The sequence below is a fragment of the Chrysochloris asiatica genome, unplaced genomic scaffold (genome assembly GCF_000296735.1).
Source record: "Chrysochloris asiatica unplaced genomic scaffold, ChrAsi1.0 scaffold00230, whole genome shotgun sequence".
Lineage (NCBI taxonomy): Eukaryota > Metazoa > Chordata > Mammalia > Afrosoricida > Chrysochloridae > Chrysochloris > Chrysochloris asiatica.
This window is the reverse complement of record NW_006408748.1, coordinates 4,482,957-4,499,122: the sequence shown is the minus strand read 5'-3', so window position 1 is coordinate 4,499,122 and position 16,166 is coordinate 4,482,957. Positions and strand designations below refer to the sequence as shown.

Sequence of the window (16,166 nt, the reverse complement as noted above, 5' to 3'; positions counted from 1 at the left end):
CAATAGAGAGCAACAACAACAAAACCCCACCATTGGGTCAATTCTGACTCATAGGGGCTTCCAACGCAGAAGTCTTTCACAAGTAGACTGCCAAATCTTCCTGCAGAGCAGATGGTGGGTTCAAACCTCTGACCGCTTGGTTAGCAGCCGAGTACTTCAGCCATTATGTCACCATGGCTCCTTAACCACCCATGTCTAAATAGTTCCTTTTGTCTTTCTGTGCTGTGGACATGTATCTCAGGGGAAACTTAATTTTGGACCCTTCTCTGATCAAATGTTACTGCTAAGTAAGGCTGGATTTTAAATCGAAACAGATGTTTTCCATCCAATTGGTTATTAGGAACCAAAAGAGAAGACAAAACAATGAAAAGAAAATTCACTTGGCAGCATATTGTTTAAAAGAGAGAAACATACTAAACAGAGTCTCTATTTCTATAAAAAGAGACCCAAGAGCTGAGATAGACAAATGAGTAGACCGGGATCCTGATAAATAACATTTTTAAAGAGTGAGGCCCACATTCTAACCACGTTGGGATATGGCTCCTACATACTATCTCTGTAGACCACACTGTCACTCCACGAAACGTTCCCATTGCCTAGAGACTGTAGGCATTACCTAGCTTCCTGAAAGTTCATGGATTCTAGAAGGAATGAGTAACTCTTGAAAACTCGCCCAGCCAGGGAATTTGAGGAGAGAGAGAGAGAGATAAAAGCTCCCCAATAGGGGAACATTTTTGTTGTCTCCTGTTGAAGTCCCTAACTTGCCTAGAGGAGAAAGAGGGAGTTGTCAGAGTACAATTTCAGGAATGTCAGGAGCTGCTTCTTGGTTACTCTGTTGCTGATGTAGAACTCAAGAGGGTTCCATGGAAGACAAGGGATCAGTCATTCCTCACACACTGAGAAATCTGAAGCCTTAGGAATTTTTGCTGATGGATTTGATGCCCTTCTAATCTGAGAAACCTTCCCGTCTTCCTAGCCAGAGACACATGGAATAAAACTCTGATGGTGTGAACAATACCAGTGATAAATGCAGCTGTCAGAACGTTTGCCAGGAGTTCTGTAAGGGCACATGAATGACTGCGAACAGCTGAGTCTGTCTTTTAATTCAGAGAAATATATTCAAACTTCTTTGGGGACTTCGACATGTTGTCTGTAGCCAAAGGCTCCTAGTGTTGAATTATTAGTAATAGTCTGTGTTCTAGAGAAATTAAGCCATTCCCTCACAATCTCTGTTTCATGCAAGTACTACAGCAAGGGTTAAAAAAAAAAAAAAAAAAGTTCACGAAGGCATTAGCAAACTCTAATGGTGGTTTGGTTTTTTCCAAACATTTAGAACACAATTTCTAAACATGGCTGAAAAAAATGACCTCAAACTAATGGGGCATCATCAAACAATGGCCTCTCAGGTTAATTAAGAAAGCCAGAGCCCAAAGAAATTCTTAGTAATTCTTTTTTTCTTATTGCCTGAAGGACTACAGGATAAAAATGTGGTATAGATGTTTAGAAGGGGGATGACTTTCAAAATTGTGGTTAATAAAAACCAGCTGCTATAAGAAAATGCTTTTATTTAAATTCCAAAGAGATTTTTTTTTTTTAATTCTAAGTTAAATTTGGATCTTCAAACCTCTTAATCTTATATATAAACTGGCTTTTGTATATCCACATTAAGCCCTTTAGTGGCTTTTGTTTAATATGTGGTGCTGTAGGATAAGCGATGGACCACAAGTCCATGGGTTGGTTTGAACTGCAAGGTCAGTGGTTCAAACTCACCAGCCGAAACTCAACTCTGCAGAAACAGGGTCACTATGAATCGGAACCAACTTGATGACATTTAACAACAACAACAATAACAATTTAATATGTGAGCAGATGGTGAACTAGAGAGTGGAACGGGTCAGTTAGTATTCATTCTTTTGGTTTTCCATAGAAAGATGTTGGCTCTCTCTGTATGTTAAGCAATATAATTACGGCGGACATCTAATGCCCATCTTCTTTTTTTTCCAGCTGACTCAGGTGTAGACTCCTTGGCAGTGTTTATGGCCAGCAGCGGAACCACAGATGTCGCGAATCGAAACAGCCCAGCCACTCCACCAAATACCCTTAATCTCCGTTCCTCCCACAATGAACTGTTGAATGCTGAAATAAAACACACAGAAACCAAGAACAGCACACCCCCTAAATGCAGGAAAAAATATGCACTGACTAACATCCAGGCGGCCATGGGCCTCTCTGATCCAGCCACACAACCCCTGCTGGGGAACAGCTCTGCCAACATCAAACTGGTGAAAAATGGGGAGAACCAGCTCCGGAAAGCTGCAGATCAAGGGCAGCAGCAGCAGGACCCCAACAAAAACATCAACCCTGCTGCAGTCATAAACATCACTTCTGAGAAATTAGAGGGTAAAGAGCCCCATCCACAGGATTCCTCTGGTGGTGAAATTTTACCCTCCCAGCCCAGGAGAACCAAGAGCTTCCTCAATTACTATGCAGACCTGGAAACCTCAGCCAGGGAACTAGAACAGACCCTGGGCAACTGCCATGGGGTTGTGGAAGAGAAATCTCAGCCAGGCCAGGGTCAGGCTGCCACCATCCTTGGGAACGGGGATTTGCTGCTGCAGAAACCAAACAAGCCCCAGTCCAGCCCTGAAGATGGCCAAGTCGCCACAGTGTCATCCAGTCCAGAGACCAAGAAGGATCATCCTAAAACAGGGGCTAAAACTGACTGTGCTCTCCACCGGATCCAGAACCTGGCACCGAGCGACGAGGAGTCTAGCTGGACAACATTGTCTCAAGACAGCGCCTCCCCCAGCTCGCCGGATGAAACAGGTATCCTTGGCAAAAGGCTAGCTTATGATGGCACTGTGTGATGGTTGTTGTCATTATCAGGAAGTAAATTTCCAGACTGAAAAAGTAGATTTCCAGACTGAGAAGAATCAGAGCCTCTTGGGGTAAAATTAGGTGATTTGTGTGGAAAATATTGTTAGATTTTTCTGCCGACCATAGTTTTGGGTGAGTTTTTTTTTGGGTCACACATAAGCTGCTGTCTATTCTGGTAAGCAGTTTTATCATAGAAATAAATATGCCTTTGAGATTAAGTACAGTAAGCCATCATCTGTTTAGAAGGTATACTTCTAAGTGATTGGGAGTATTTCTGTATTATTAGAAATGCTGCGTTTTGTTAAGCAAAATAATTAAATAGAGTTATGGGGGTTGAGCTTAAGAGAAGCAACTCTTAAAAGCCTCAAAAGAACATATTTATGCCTAAGCTGATGTAAAGTTTAAAGTTTGTTTTTAAAGATGTTTTCCTTTTGGCCTTTCTGGGGAGTGTTCTATTTAGTGTTGTTCAAGTAGTTCGAAGTTAAGTAAAAGGTATTTAAAACACATACAGTATTTGTATGCAGATAATGTATAGCATTATATGGTTTTTGTGTGTCACCCAATCCCCTTGGCCTTAGGTTCCTATGAGCACTAAGCATGTTATATGTGTATGTTATTTACACGGTGCCTTATATGTAAAAGCAATAGGTTCAGAAGTTTAGGTTTTTAATTAGTATATTTAAGACCAGTCTTTTTATTTGTTAGTCTGTTTTACTTTCATCTACATTTGTGAAATCTTTGGCTATGTCAGAAGTGTCAGGGTTTTGACAGAAACTTTTAACCTCATCTTTGGATAGCCCTGCTAAGCCCTAATAAGATTTTAAAATATGAAGAAAAATTTTATATGCAAATTCAATATAAACAAGCAGTCCCTAAGAATACTTACTTAAAGTATCCCCAGCAATTACCCTAGTGGGTCCCAAGGCTATGGTAATGTGATTCATATAGAGCAAAAAGAACAGAGAGAAGCACCAAACAAGAAAAGAAAAATCCCACCCCCCCAAAAAACAACAAACCAAACCTACTGCCATCTGGTTAATTTGAGCCATGTTGTTGTTGTTGTTAGTGCCACTGAGTCGATCCCGACCCATAGCAACCCTGTATAGAGTTTCGAAGGAGTTGCTGGTGAGTTTGAACCACTGACCTTGCAGTTCAAACGGCTTTGCTGTCTGGCGCATTAACTCATAGTGCCACACCAGGACTCCATAGTGGCCCTTTATAGGGCTTCTGAGGCTATAAGTCTTGATGGGAATAGAAAACTTTATTTTCTCCTATGGAGCGACTAGTAGGTTTGAAATGCTGACTTTGTTGTTAGCAGTCCAGTGTTTATTCTATAGCTGTAAATCTATAAGGTGTAAAAATCGCAACGAGCTTGAATAAGGGAAAGAATAGGAAGACACTAAGATGTACAAAAACAGAACAGTTTTGAGATGCTCTTTAAAATCCCAGTCATTTAAATAACCTCTCTCATCAGCCCTCTGTTGTTGAGTTGAGTCTGTTTCAACTCAGAAATGTCTAAACCTGTACATTATTGGACTCATAATTGTGTTTAGTAACATCCCTGAATTCATAATCCTATATTACTTTGGACCCACTTAGTGAATTCCTATCCTGTAGTTGACAGACATTGTCACCTAGTACTGTGTGACTCTGCATCAAAGTTTCCTAGAGTATCTCACAGCTAAGCTCCACCTCCTGGTTTCTCTGTGGTCCACTGAGGCCTCAGTGTCTTCCTCTGGTCTTGGCAGCTTTTCTTCTACTCTTGCAGGCACAGCATGTTCTGTTGCAGTTAAATTTCTAATTTACTGAAAGCTATTAAGTGAAGTGTACACCCTTGCCCTGGTAGTCGAGTGGGTTATGAGTTGGACTGCAAACCACATGGTCAGCAATTCTAATCTACCAGATACTCTGTGAGAGTAAAATGAGGCTTTCTGCGCCCATAAAAATTTACAGCCTTGGAAATCCTATATAGTATTGCCATGAGTCGAAACTGACTCGATGGCACTTAACAACAACCAATCAACATTTTTAAAATTTACCCAAGTTATATAGTAATGATATATATATTAAAGAGTCCTTACTCTCTAGAGGGGGTCCCTGAGTGGTGCAAATGCTTAATGCATTTGACTGCTAACCAAAAGGTTAGAGGTTTGAGTTTACCCAGAGGCACCTCAGAAGAAAGTCCTGGCAATCTCGTTCCTCCAAAGCAACCATTGAAAACCGTGAGGAGTGCAATTCTACTCTGACACATATGGGGTCATCATGAGTCAATATTGAGTCTTTCACAACTTAAAAAAAATTTTTTTTACAGATGTATACCTAAGTAACAGTTTGTGATTTTCTTCAGAATTATTGTGAAGGGAATAAAAAATGAAACGGAAGTCTTGGTGTGGCACTGTGGTATAAAGCACTGAACTACAAGGTCAATTTGAGCCACATGGTTGGTGGTTCAAACTCAACCAGCTGCTTCCTTGGAAACCTCATACAGGGTTGCTATGAGTTGGAACTGACTCGATTGCACTTAACAGCAACAGCAATAATTGTGAGCACTGGGGCTTGGGTACATGAGGGTTCCTTAGCTTGTTTTCTCTTTGAAATTTAATATATTTTTTAAAATGGTTGAAAGAAACAAACAAAAACACTACTCAGATTAGATTGTTTTATGAATGGTTTGCTTTTACCACTTAGAATCTACTGATGTTTTGTAGATTAGACCAGATCAGCACATACATACAGCTTTTCTACCCATGTTTTAAATATGAGGACTTTCAAAAAGTTTGTGATAAAATCCCATTATCTTTCAGTTCTGTTTTCCACAAACTTTTGAAACCCCCTCATATGGTGAAACCTGCACAAGATGGAACATAAGGTGGCAACGTGACAGAGAAGGAAAACTCAAATATTTTCCATACCAAAAAAAAAAGACAATAGAAAAGTGGTTAGACTACACAGAAACTTTTCAGGACCTTGAAAAATGACAGTCCCATTGCGTTCCGGCTCTCACGGTTTTCTTTGTATCATGCTGCTATTCCACTGCGGTAAAGGTTATGGAGTGACTCTCTGATGAGGACTTGGATTGCTCCTAGTCACAACCTCTTCACTTATGAGTGCTGGTTTCAGATAGAAAGGATCTGTGCAGAGCGCCAAGTCTAGGCTGAGCGAGCGTGTGCTTGCTGTTCCATCTACTGGGCTTCCCTCTCTAGAAGCCTTTTGCACTCCTCTCTGCTATTTCGCTCACCACTGGTTCACTCGGTATCCTGCTGCTGATTTGTGTTCGGTTTCTCCGCAGACCCATTTTAGTGCTGGACTGTGGGGTGAGAGTTTGCTGAACTGCTGGGAAGATACACTCAGTTTTTACCTTCAGAGTTGATTTTGATGACTTGTGAACTTTAAAGTAAGGATGACTGTATGCTGCTGGCTATTTCTGAAGCCATCACCATGGCTTCAGATTTGGAGTCCCTGGGTAATGCAGATGGTTAATGTGCTGAACTACTAACCTAAAGGTCTACCAGGGGTGCCTCAGAAGAAAAACCTGGCAGTCTGCTTTTGGAACATTTGGTATTGAAAGCCTTATGGAGTATAACTCTACTGTGACATACACAGGGCTACCAAGGTGGAATCAACTTGATGGCAACTGGTTTTCTTAGTGAATCACTAAAGGATGGGTATTTTGGCACATAATACTCATTAGAATGTGTTAGTTATAACTAAAGCAATTAGTTTGAGTTTTTAAAACACATTTGCGAAGTTAAACCTGTGATATCCTGCAACATGGTTACTTTGGAAAGAACTGTGCTATTTTGTCTACAATCTCCCAAAATACTAATAATTTTGGGAACTCTTTTTTGGAATTATCTCAGAACCTGTTGTGAATTCCTACTAAAAAGAAATGTTTTTACTTCATGAGCATACTTAAGAGTTTCAGGTAGCAAACACTGCATACATTTGTGAGTGAAATAAATTAGGTGATTATTCACCATTGGTATTTCTCTTAATTTCATATTTTCATTGAAACATACTGCTAGCTAGATCATTTTAAATGATCAGTCTGATTAAACTGAATATTGTGTTTCATTTGTAATGGTGAAATTCATGTTCATTATATATGTTTTGTATATTATGTATGTATGTTGTTGTTAGCTACCATCTTTTTTTAACCCCAGAAAATGAGCTCATACAGTGAGTACTCATATGGGATTAGCACAACAGACAAACTTTAGTATTTATAGTAGCTGTACAACTAATGAGAGCTATTGATTTCTTTCCAAGAAATTAACAATAATTTTTGTTGTTAGGTGCCATTGAATTTGTACCAACTCATAGCAACCCTATGCACAATAGAACGAAACACTGGCCGATTCTAAGCCAACCTCACAATCGTTACGCTTAAGCCCACTGATGCTGCCACTGTGACAATCCATCTTGTTGAAGGTCTTCCTCTTTTTCTCTGACCCTCCACTTTACCAAGCATGATATCCTCTACCAGGGGCTGATCTCTCCTGATACTATGTCCAAAGTATGAGAGACGAAGTCTGGCCATCTTGGCTACCAGGGAGCATTTTGGCTGTACTTATTCCAACAAGGATTGTTTATGCTTGAATAGTCCACAGCAACTAACAACAGCAACATATATTTGTGTGTATATGTACGTTTATGCTGTTGTTCAGTGTCTTTGAATCAATTCTGACTCAGAACAAACCTGTATAGGGCTTCCAAGGGTTGACTGGTATGTTGGAACCACAAACCTTGTGGTTAGCAGTCCAGTGCTGATCCTACAGCACACCACCGGGACTCCATGTATACATGTGTGTGTGTGTGTGTGTGTGTGTGTGTGTGTGTGTGTGTATCTGTGTAAACTGACTCAACGGCACGTAACAACTTATGTATATATGGAGCACCGTGGTTTTGTAGAAAAAGCACTGAACTGCTAACAGCAAGTTGGCAGTTCAAGCCTACAAACTGCTTCGTGGGAGAAAGATGAGGCTTTCTGTTCCCGCAAAGATGTACAACCTCAGAAACCCTCTGCAATTCAAACTCTGTGCAGTTTAAACTGGCCTTATGGTCCAGTGCATTATACTGTAGCATGCATATGCAACCACGTAAGCACTCCATATATATGGAGGTCAAACAGACCTTGCAGTTCAAACCAACCACACTCTTCATTTGAGACTCCCTAGAACTGGTATACCCTTAAAAAAATTCTTACGAAGGACATTTGATATGCTCACATTTTCTTACAATCTGTCCTAAAACAATCTTTATTTTTAACACCTAAACTTTGTATAAGGAGCTCTGGTAGCATAATGGTTACAAATCGGGCTGCGAACTGTAAGGTCAGCAGTTCAAAAGTACCAGGTGCTCCGCGGGAGAAAGATGAGGCTTTCTGCTCCCGTAAAGATTTACAGCCTCGGAAACCCTCTTCAGGGTCGCTAAGGGTCAGAACCGACTTGATGGCACTCAGCAACAACAACAACAACAAACTTCTGTATATATTGTTGTTGTTGTTGTGTGCCGTGGAGTCGGTTCCGAATCATAGCGACCCTGTACAGGGTTTCCGAGGCTGTAAATCTTTACGGGAGCAGAACGCCTCATCTTTCTCCCGCAGAACAGCTGGTAGTTTCGAACTGCTGACCTTGCGGTTCACAGTCCAATTCTTAAGCACTACACTACCAGATTAAAATTTATGGAAAGATAACTACACATAGTAGCTAAGAAAGCAATGGAGACAGTAATTTACTCATGATTATTTACAGAACAAATTTTGCTAAATAATGTAATATCACAAACGGACAAAACCTTTCAAATAATCAATGCTGTTACATGTCTAGTTACTACATAAATCTAAGCTGGAAACAGAAGCATCTGACATGGTTAATCATTTCATATTTGTTATACTAAATGTGAGGATAAGCACTGGATTGCAAGGTCGGTGGTTCAAATCTATCAAACACTCTTCGGAAACCCTAAACAAGGTAGTTATGAATCGCATACACCTCGATGGCACTAACAGCAATAGCGCACATGCACACACACACACACACATATACACACACGTGCACTAGCATGTTAACTGTTGAAAGAGAAGAAAAAGGATATTTTGTAAGATTTTGGTGTGCAGTGCGATAGTACCTATGCATGAAGTATATGTCGTATTTGCTGTGTGTTGAATGTTTACTCATCACAGCGGTGTATGTTTTATGACTAAATCATGACACAACTATTTTTGGATTGTAGACAGCACTTTGGGGGACCTAGAAAAGTGGAATGGGCTCCTTCTACCTTAGGGGCATCCTTTTCACATTAGAATGTTATTTGTAAAATAAAATGCACTGCCTAACCAGAGATTGACTACCTTCTATTTCCCTTTCTTTCTGAATTGCCCCCTCCAGCTTTTTCATAACTGTTTTTGCACCATCAGTCATGTATACAATATGTTGCTGCTCTTTTCCTCCTGTGTAGTTTGTCCTTTGAGAAACCTTGTAGGCTATTAGGAAAAACAAAAGCATCTGTGAAATGACTGGGTTTTCCTCAGAGTTTAGAAAAGTTAAAAAGAGTGCCTTGACCCCAATTCTAAAAGAAAGGGTTGCATCGTTTTAGTTCTTGAAAGTGAGAGTTTTTAATCTAGTTAGAGTTTGTCCAAGACATGGTTCCCTCAGTGGCCTCAGGTAGGCTCAGAGAAATATGTATTGATCAGATGGGGTGGACCCAGAGCCACTGCCAATGCAGACTCATCTTCTCCTTCAGAGTGGCCTTTGGACTTGAACTACTGGCCTCGCAGTTCAGTTAGCAGTCCAACATCTAAGCCAAGCCACAGGCTATATACACCACCAAGACTCTTTCAGATGGTGTGTTGTTGTTGTTGTTATGTGCCGTGGAGTTGGTTCCAACTCATAGTGAACCTGTACAGGGTTTCTGAGGCTGTAAATCTTTATGGGAGAAGAAAGCTTCATCTTTCTCCTGCAGAACAGCTGGTAGTTTCGAACTGCTGACATTGAGGTTCGCAGCCTGATTCGTAACCACTACGCTACCAGAGCTCCTTTTAGATGATGTTAATCATTGGGTGTTTTATGTTTTCTTCTTGAAAAGTCTTGAGAGAGACTATGTTATGTAACAAACTGCTTGGTTATGGTTTTCAATAGTTGTTGTTGTTAGTGCCATCGAGTCGATCCTGACCCTCAGCGACCCTTAATAGGGTTTCTGTGGAACAGCTGGTGAGTTTTAACCGCCGACCTTGCAGTTCAAACAGCTTTGCAGTCTGGCACATTATCCCACAGCGCCACACCAGGACTCCTGCTTGGGTATGGTTTTCAATGGTACCAACATGTAATATAGCTTAATTTGTGATTTAGTAAAATTGAAGACACAGAGCATGAAACTAGGTAGATCTCGTGTCTCCTAGTAATTTCTGTGACATTGAGTTCATTGGTGAATTGTATAAAAGCAAGATGATACACAGAGACCATCAGGCAGGCTTCCAGAATATGCCCATTGGTTGCTTAAATGATGATGTATTCCTGAGTTTTTTGTGTACATCCTGAGAAAAACACAGAGGGAATAGAAGCAAATACAGTTGAATGAGGAGATTATAATCATTGCAATAAAACAATGAGTGTAAAACCGATGTTCTCCCATGTAAACTATCACTCAATTTACAATAAAAATTTAAAAAGGACATAATATGGTTTGGATCAGCTGTACTTTAATCCTCAAGCTATGCTTGCTCTTGAATACTTTAAAGCGATCTCATGCAGCAGATTTGCCTAATGCAGTCCATCATTTGATTTTTTTTGACTGCTGCTTCATGAATGTTGATGGTGGATTCAAGCAAAATAAAATCTTTGACAATTAAAAAAAAAAAAATTATACACAGAGGAAACCACATCTGGATGGTGCAACAGTTGGCTAGATGCTTCTCTGAGACTTACCATTCCGAGTACAGGCTCGAAGATTCAACTCCCAACTTTACTACCTCTGGTAAGTTCATTTGGCCTCTCCTCTGTAAAATCAAAGTGGTAATACTGTCTGTTCTATCAATGTATTGTGAGGAGTAAGCTAGAACATCTTCATAAAAGCCCTATAGCAGTGCCTGGCGTACATCAAGAGCTTAATAAATATTAGTAACTACTTTGATATTGATCATCCTTGTCAGTGTAGCTTGCCATATAAAAGTTTAAATGTGTCTTAATTATGGAATTACATATTGTTTGGACTCTAATTTTGGTTCAGACTTCCTGGACCCTAAGAACAGGAAATAGTTTGTCTTCATCTCTATAGTCTCAGTGCCTGGAATATAGCAAGTGAGCTTAGTAACTGAGGATTAATTAAAGGAATGAAAATGGAGGCCCTTTTCGTGTCTCCCAAATGACGTTGATGTTTTAAGCAGGCCATTTGCTGCTATGTATTTTTCAGTATCTGGTTTGGGTACTAAATATGAGTTTTATTGATGATGTTGCCTCATAGTAACTAAGACTATATAATTAAGCCAGGACCGGAATGGCACCATAGGTTAAGCACTTAACCTCAAGGTCGGTTTGAACCTCACATTTGGCAGTTCAAAGTCACCAGTCGCTCCTTGGAAACCCTATACAGGGTTGCTCTGAGTCGGAACTGACTGGAATGTACTTAGAACAACAACATATAATTACAGTCACTGGGGGAAGGCACAATGAAATTCTTCAAGACTGCTGTCGGTCAGATACTGCCCGTGATACTTTCTGGCTCTCTTCTGACCCAGTGTCCAGTGTCTTCCCTCTGTACCACAGTGTTGAAAGGCAGGCATTTGGCCCCACAGGCAGAATAGATCAGATTCCATCCAGTTCAACTCGTAAGTTATCTTGATCTTCTGAAAAATGGAAAATTATATTTTCTAGGATCTTTCCATATTTAGCATAAATAGTCTCTCTTCTGAAACCTTTCTAGACCCACTTAACTGTGGAAGGTTTTGTTTCTGTTTTTAAATCTCTGTTATCATGGTTTGTAGCCTTACTTACAACTTTCCACTTAGACACTAAGCCTCCCTGAAAGCAGAAACTAGCTCTTCATTGCACATATGTGAACCTCCTTACATTATAAGAGACTCCTTAAATGCTACTGGATGCTGGTTGGATGGGTGGAACTTGATCACCATCATGTTGTAGCATGCCCAAATTCGAGCTCATAGAAGCCCTTGTAGGACAGGGCAGAACTGCGCCATGCATAGGGTTTCCAAGGCTGTAAACGTCACAAAACACAGGGCTTCAGCCTTCTCCTTTGGAGTAGCTGATGGGTTTGAACTGCTGGTCTTTTGGGTTGCAGCCCAATGTTTAACTCACCCTGCCATCAAATCTTTTGTCTTACAACATCATGTAAGATTTAAGTATATGAGGAGTCCTGGTTGCACAGTGGTTAAAGTGCTCAACCGCTAACAAAAGTCAGGCAGTTCTAACCTATTAGCCACCGTAGAAACCCTGAAGGACAATTCTACTTTATAAACAGGCCGGTGGCACAGTGGTTAAGTGAAACATATGTACATATATACATACATGCACAGAGGTTAATATGAAAAAGATGACTGAAACAGTTATAGAGGCAGAAATTTCCAAGTCTGTGGGTCACATGTTAGGCTGATGACTTTCCTGACTCGTGTAGCTGTTGTTGCTGTTAAGTGCCGTCGAGTCGATTCTATAGGGGTGATAAAACTAAGATCGATTGGCAGGTTAGTCAGCAGGTTAAGATGACAGGCTACTGACAACTCCCAAAATCAGCAGGTGATCTGGCAGGCTGCTGGCTCAAGTTTAAAGAACTGGTGGTCAGATGACAATGCAGGGTCCAGATCCAGTAGAAAACAAGCCTCATGTATACTGTGAGCAGGCCCCACTCCTGAGGAGGTATCACCCTGGGGAGTTACCATGTTTGTAACTGCTAAATCACTAATGAGAATCCTAGCCCAGCCAAGATGACACAAAACCTTAACTATTACAACAGCTGACCAAAAGATTAATAAGGATCACTGTGGCTACGTAGTAAGTAATGGACTATGAAGCACAATGTCAGAAGTTCAAGTCTACCTGCCACTGTGCGGGAGAAAGATGAGGCTTGCTGCTCCTGCAAAAATTTACAGTCTCAGAAACCCTGTACCATGTCATGATGAGCAGAATGGACTCAAGGGCACTTAACAACAACAACCAAATGGTTGGTGGTTCAAACCAGCACCTCTGGGGGAGAAAGCTAATGGCAGTATGCGTCTGTACAGATTCCAGCCTTGGAAACCCTTATAGGGCAGTTCTTCCCTCATACAGTTGCTCTAAGTTGGAAGGGACCAGAAGGCAGTGGGTTTGTCTGTTTGTTTTGACATCCTATGTAAATCAAATGACACATTGCATTAGGCAAAGCTGCTGAAAAACACCTGTGTAAAGCGTTAAGGAGCAAAGATGTCACTTTGAAGACTAAGGAGCACCTTACCCAAGCCATGGTATTTTAAAAATCACCTCATATATGTGAAAATTGAATAATAAATAAGGAAGAACATTTGAATTTAATGTTGGAGAAGAATATTCAAAGTACCATGGACTTCCAGAAGAACCAGCAAATTTGTGTTGGAAGAAGTACAGCCAGAAGGCTCCTTATAAGCTAGGGTGGTGAGTCTTTGTCTTTCATACTTTGGGCATATTATTAGGAGGGACCAGTCCCTCCCTGGAGGAGGACAATATGCTTGGAAAAGTGGTGGGTCAGCAAAAAAAATAGGAATACCCTTCAAAAGATGGATTGACAAAGTGGTAGCAACAGTGGTCTTAGACATAACACCCACTGGGAGATGGAGACAGGAGCAGGCGGCATTTTGTTCAGTTGTGCCTAGAGTCTCTTGAGTTGTAACTAACTTCATGGCACCTAACAACAGCCACATAAAAACTGAAAAAGTAAGCACAGTTTGTATCAAATAACTGGGGAGGGATGGGTGAGCATGGTAACTCTATAGGATAAACATTGAACTACAAACCAAAAGGCGGTTTGAGTCTACCAGCCACTGTGGGAGAAAGATAAGGCTTTCTGTTCCTACAAAGACACAGCCTCGGAAACCCTATGCAGTGTGGCTGTGAGTTGGGACCAACTCAATGGCAACCAAACAGCAGATGGGAGGAATAAAGAATTGGAGCAACTAATTGAGCTTCCTGCTACATCCTTTGTGTTTGCATGTGTAGGTCTACGAGTCAAGGACATGGGGCATTTGGGTTTTAGTTGCCTTTCCATGTGCCTTGCTGAGCAGATAGATACATATCACAATAAGAGTTGGAATTCTTTGATGTATTAAATTGTTTTTAATCTTACTAACTGAAAAAATTTTTCTAACTGAAAATTTTTGTTAGCTAGGTAGAAATGAGGAGAAACAGCTGCAAACAATCATTAATAATCAGAACATGGACTATACATGGTATGAATCTAGGAAAATTAGAAGTTGTCAGAAATTAAATGGAATGGTTAAAGACCAGTATCTTAGGCATTCTTGTTGTTAAGTGCTGTTGAGTTGGTTCCGACCCATAGAGACCGTGTGTAGGGTTTTCCAAGGAGTGGCTGGTGAGCTTGAACCATGGACCTTGTAGTTCAAATCAACTTTGCAGTCTACTGCATTAACATCATAGGCATTAGTGAGCTGAAATGGACTGGTATTGACCATTTTGAATCTGATAATCACATGGTTTATTATCCCAGGAATGCCAAATTGAAGCAGTATGGCATCTCATTCATCCTCAAAAAGAACATTTCAAGATCTATTAGGATAATATCCATATGCCTACAAGGAAGACATGGTAGCGTAGTGGTTACGAATCAGGCTGCTAATCTCATGGCCAACAGTTCGAAATTACCAGCTGTTCTGCGGGAGAATGATGAGGCTTTCTGCTCCTGTAAAGATTTAAAGCCTCAGAAACCCTGTATAGGGTCGCTATGAGTCGGAACTGACACCACGGCACATAACAACAACAACAAGGAAGACAAGTTAATATAACTGTTAGTCAAATTTACGCACCAACCAGTAAAGCCATGATGGTGAAATTGAAGAATTCTATTAACTTCTTCGGTCTGAAAACCATCAAACATGCAATCAAGATATATTGATAATCAATGCAATGGAATAGAAAGGTTGGAAACAAAGGAAGGATCAGTAGTTGGAAAATACGGCCTTGATGATAGAAATGATACTGGGTATCACATGATAGAATTTTGCAAGGCCAATAATTTCTTCATTGCAAATACCTTTTTAAAACAGCAATAAAGGATGACTGTACAGTGGGACTTAGCAAGGTAGCACACACAGAAATCAAATTGAATACATCTGTGGGGGGAAAAAAAAACAGTGGAAAATCTCCGTATCATCAGCCCAAGCAAGGCTGGAGGTAGACTATAGAACAGACAGTCACTTGCTTCAGTTCAGGCTGAAGCTGAAGAAGATTACAATAAGTCATGAGAGCTAAAATTTCACCTTGAACATATCCCATCAGAATTTAAAGGTTTTTCTCAAGAAAAGACTTGATACATTAGGCACCAGTGACTGAAAACCAGAAAAGTTGTGGATAGCATCAAGAATATCATCCAGGAAGAAAGCAAAAGGCCATTAAGAAGATAAGAAAGAAGGAAAAGACTAAAACAAATATCAGAAGAGACTGAAACATGCTGTCATGTATAGAGATGCTAAACCAAAAGGAAGAAATGAAGATACTAAAGTAAAAGAACTGAACAGAAATTGTCAAAGGGCAACTTGAGAAGGCAAAGTCAGATATTATAATGAAATGTGCAAAGACTTGGAGTTAGAAAACCAAAAAGTTAGAAATGCTTAACATTTCTCAAGTGGAGAGAACTGAAGAAAAAATTCAAGGCTCAACTTGAAATAATGAAGGATTCTATGAATAAAATATTGAATGATGCAGAAAGCATGAAAAGAAGATGGGAGGGTTAGGGTTAAAGAAACAGACAATATTTGAAAGGAAGACCAGCAGGAAAAATCCCAAAGTCCAAAATGGCAGTCTGATTGGCTACTACAGGAACAAGCAAGTTGTTTGCTGGGGAGCCATCAAGGCTAGTAATCAAGTCCCTTCAGTACAAACTCCCCTCCAAGACTGAAACTCAAAGGGAACACATGAGCAGGCATGTTAAGCTGGCTGGTGACCACATTGGTCTGCTGGTGAATGGAAGAGGGGGAAAGGCAGCAATGAAGAAATGGGCTGAGTTCAACCACGCTCCATAGACTACTGTCAACCTGGAGATGAGAGCGAGAAGAGAAAGGGCTGGTTGGTCAGAAGTGTGGTGTGAGACCTGGG

The 16,166-nt window shown here is 40.5% G+C and overlaps 1 protein-coding gene across 1 annotated transcript in view; it reads left to right on the top strand.

The window, feature by feature from the left end:
• Positions 1-1,714: 1,714 nt before the first annotated feature.
• Positions 1,715-16,166, top strand: part of APBB2 (amyloid beta (A4) precursor protein-binding, family B, member 2) — a 262,630-nt gene continuing 248,178 nt past the window's right edge. Inside the window, exons 1-2 of the mRNA XM_006873234.1 lie at positions 1,715-1,733; positions 2,005-2,826. Of these exons, the coding sequence (XP_006873296.1) occupies positions 1,715-1,733; positions 2,005-2,826 (841 nt within the window). The remainder of the gene's footprint in view (positions 1,734-2,004; positions 2,827-16,166) is intronic.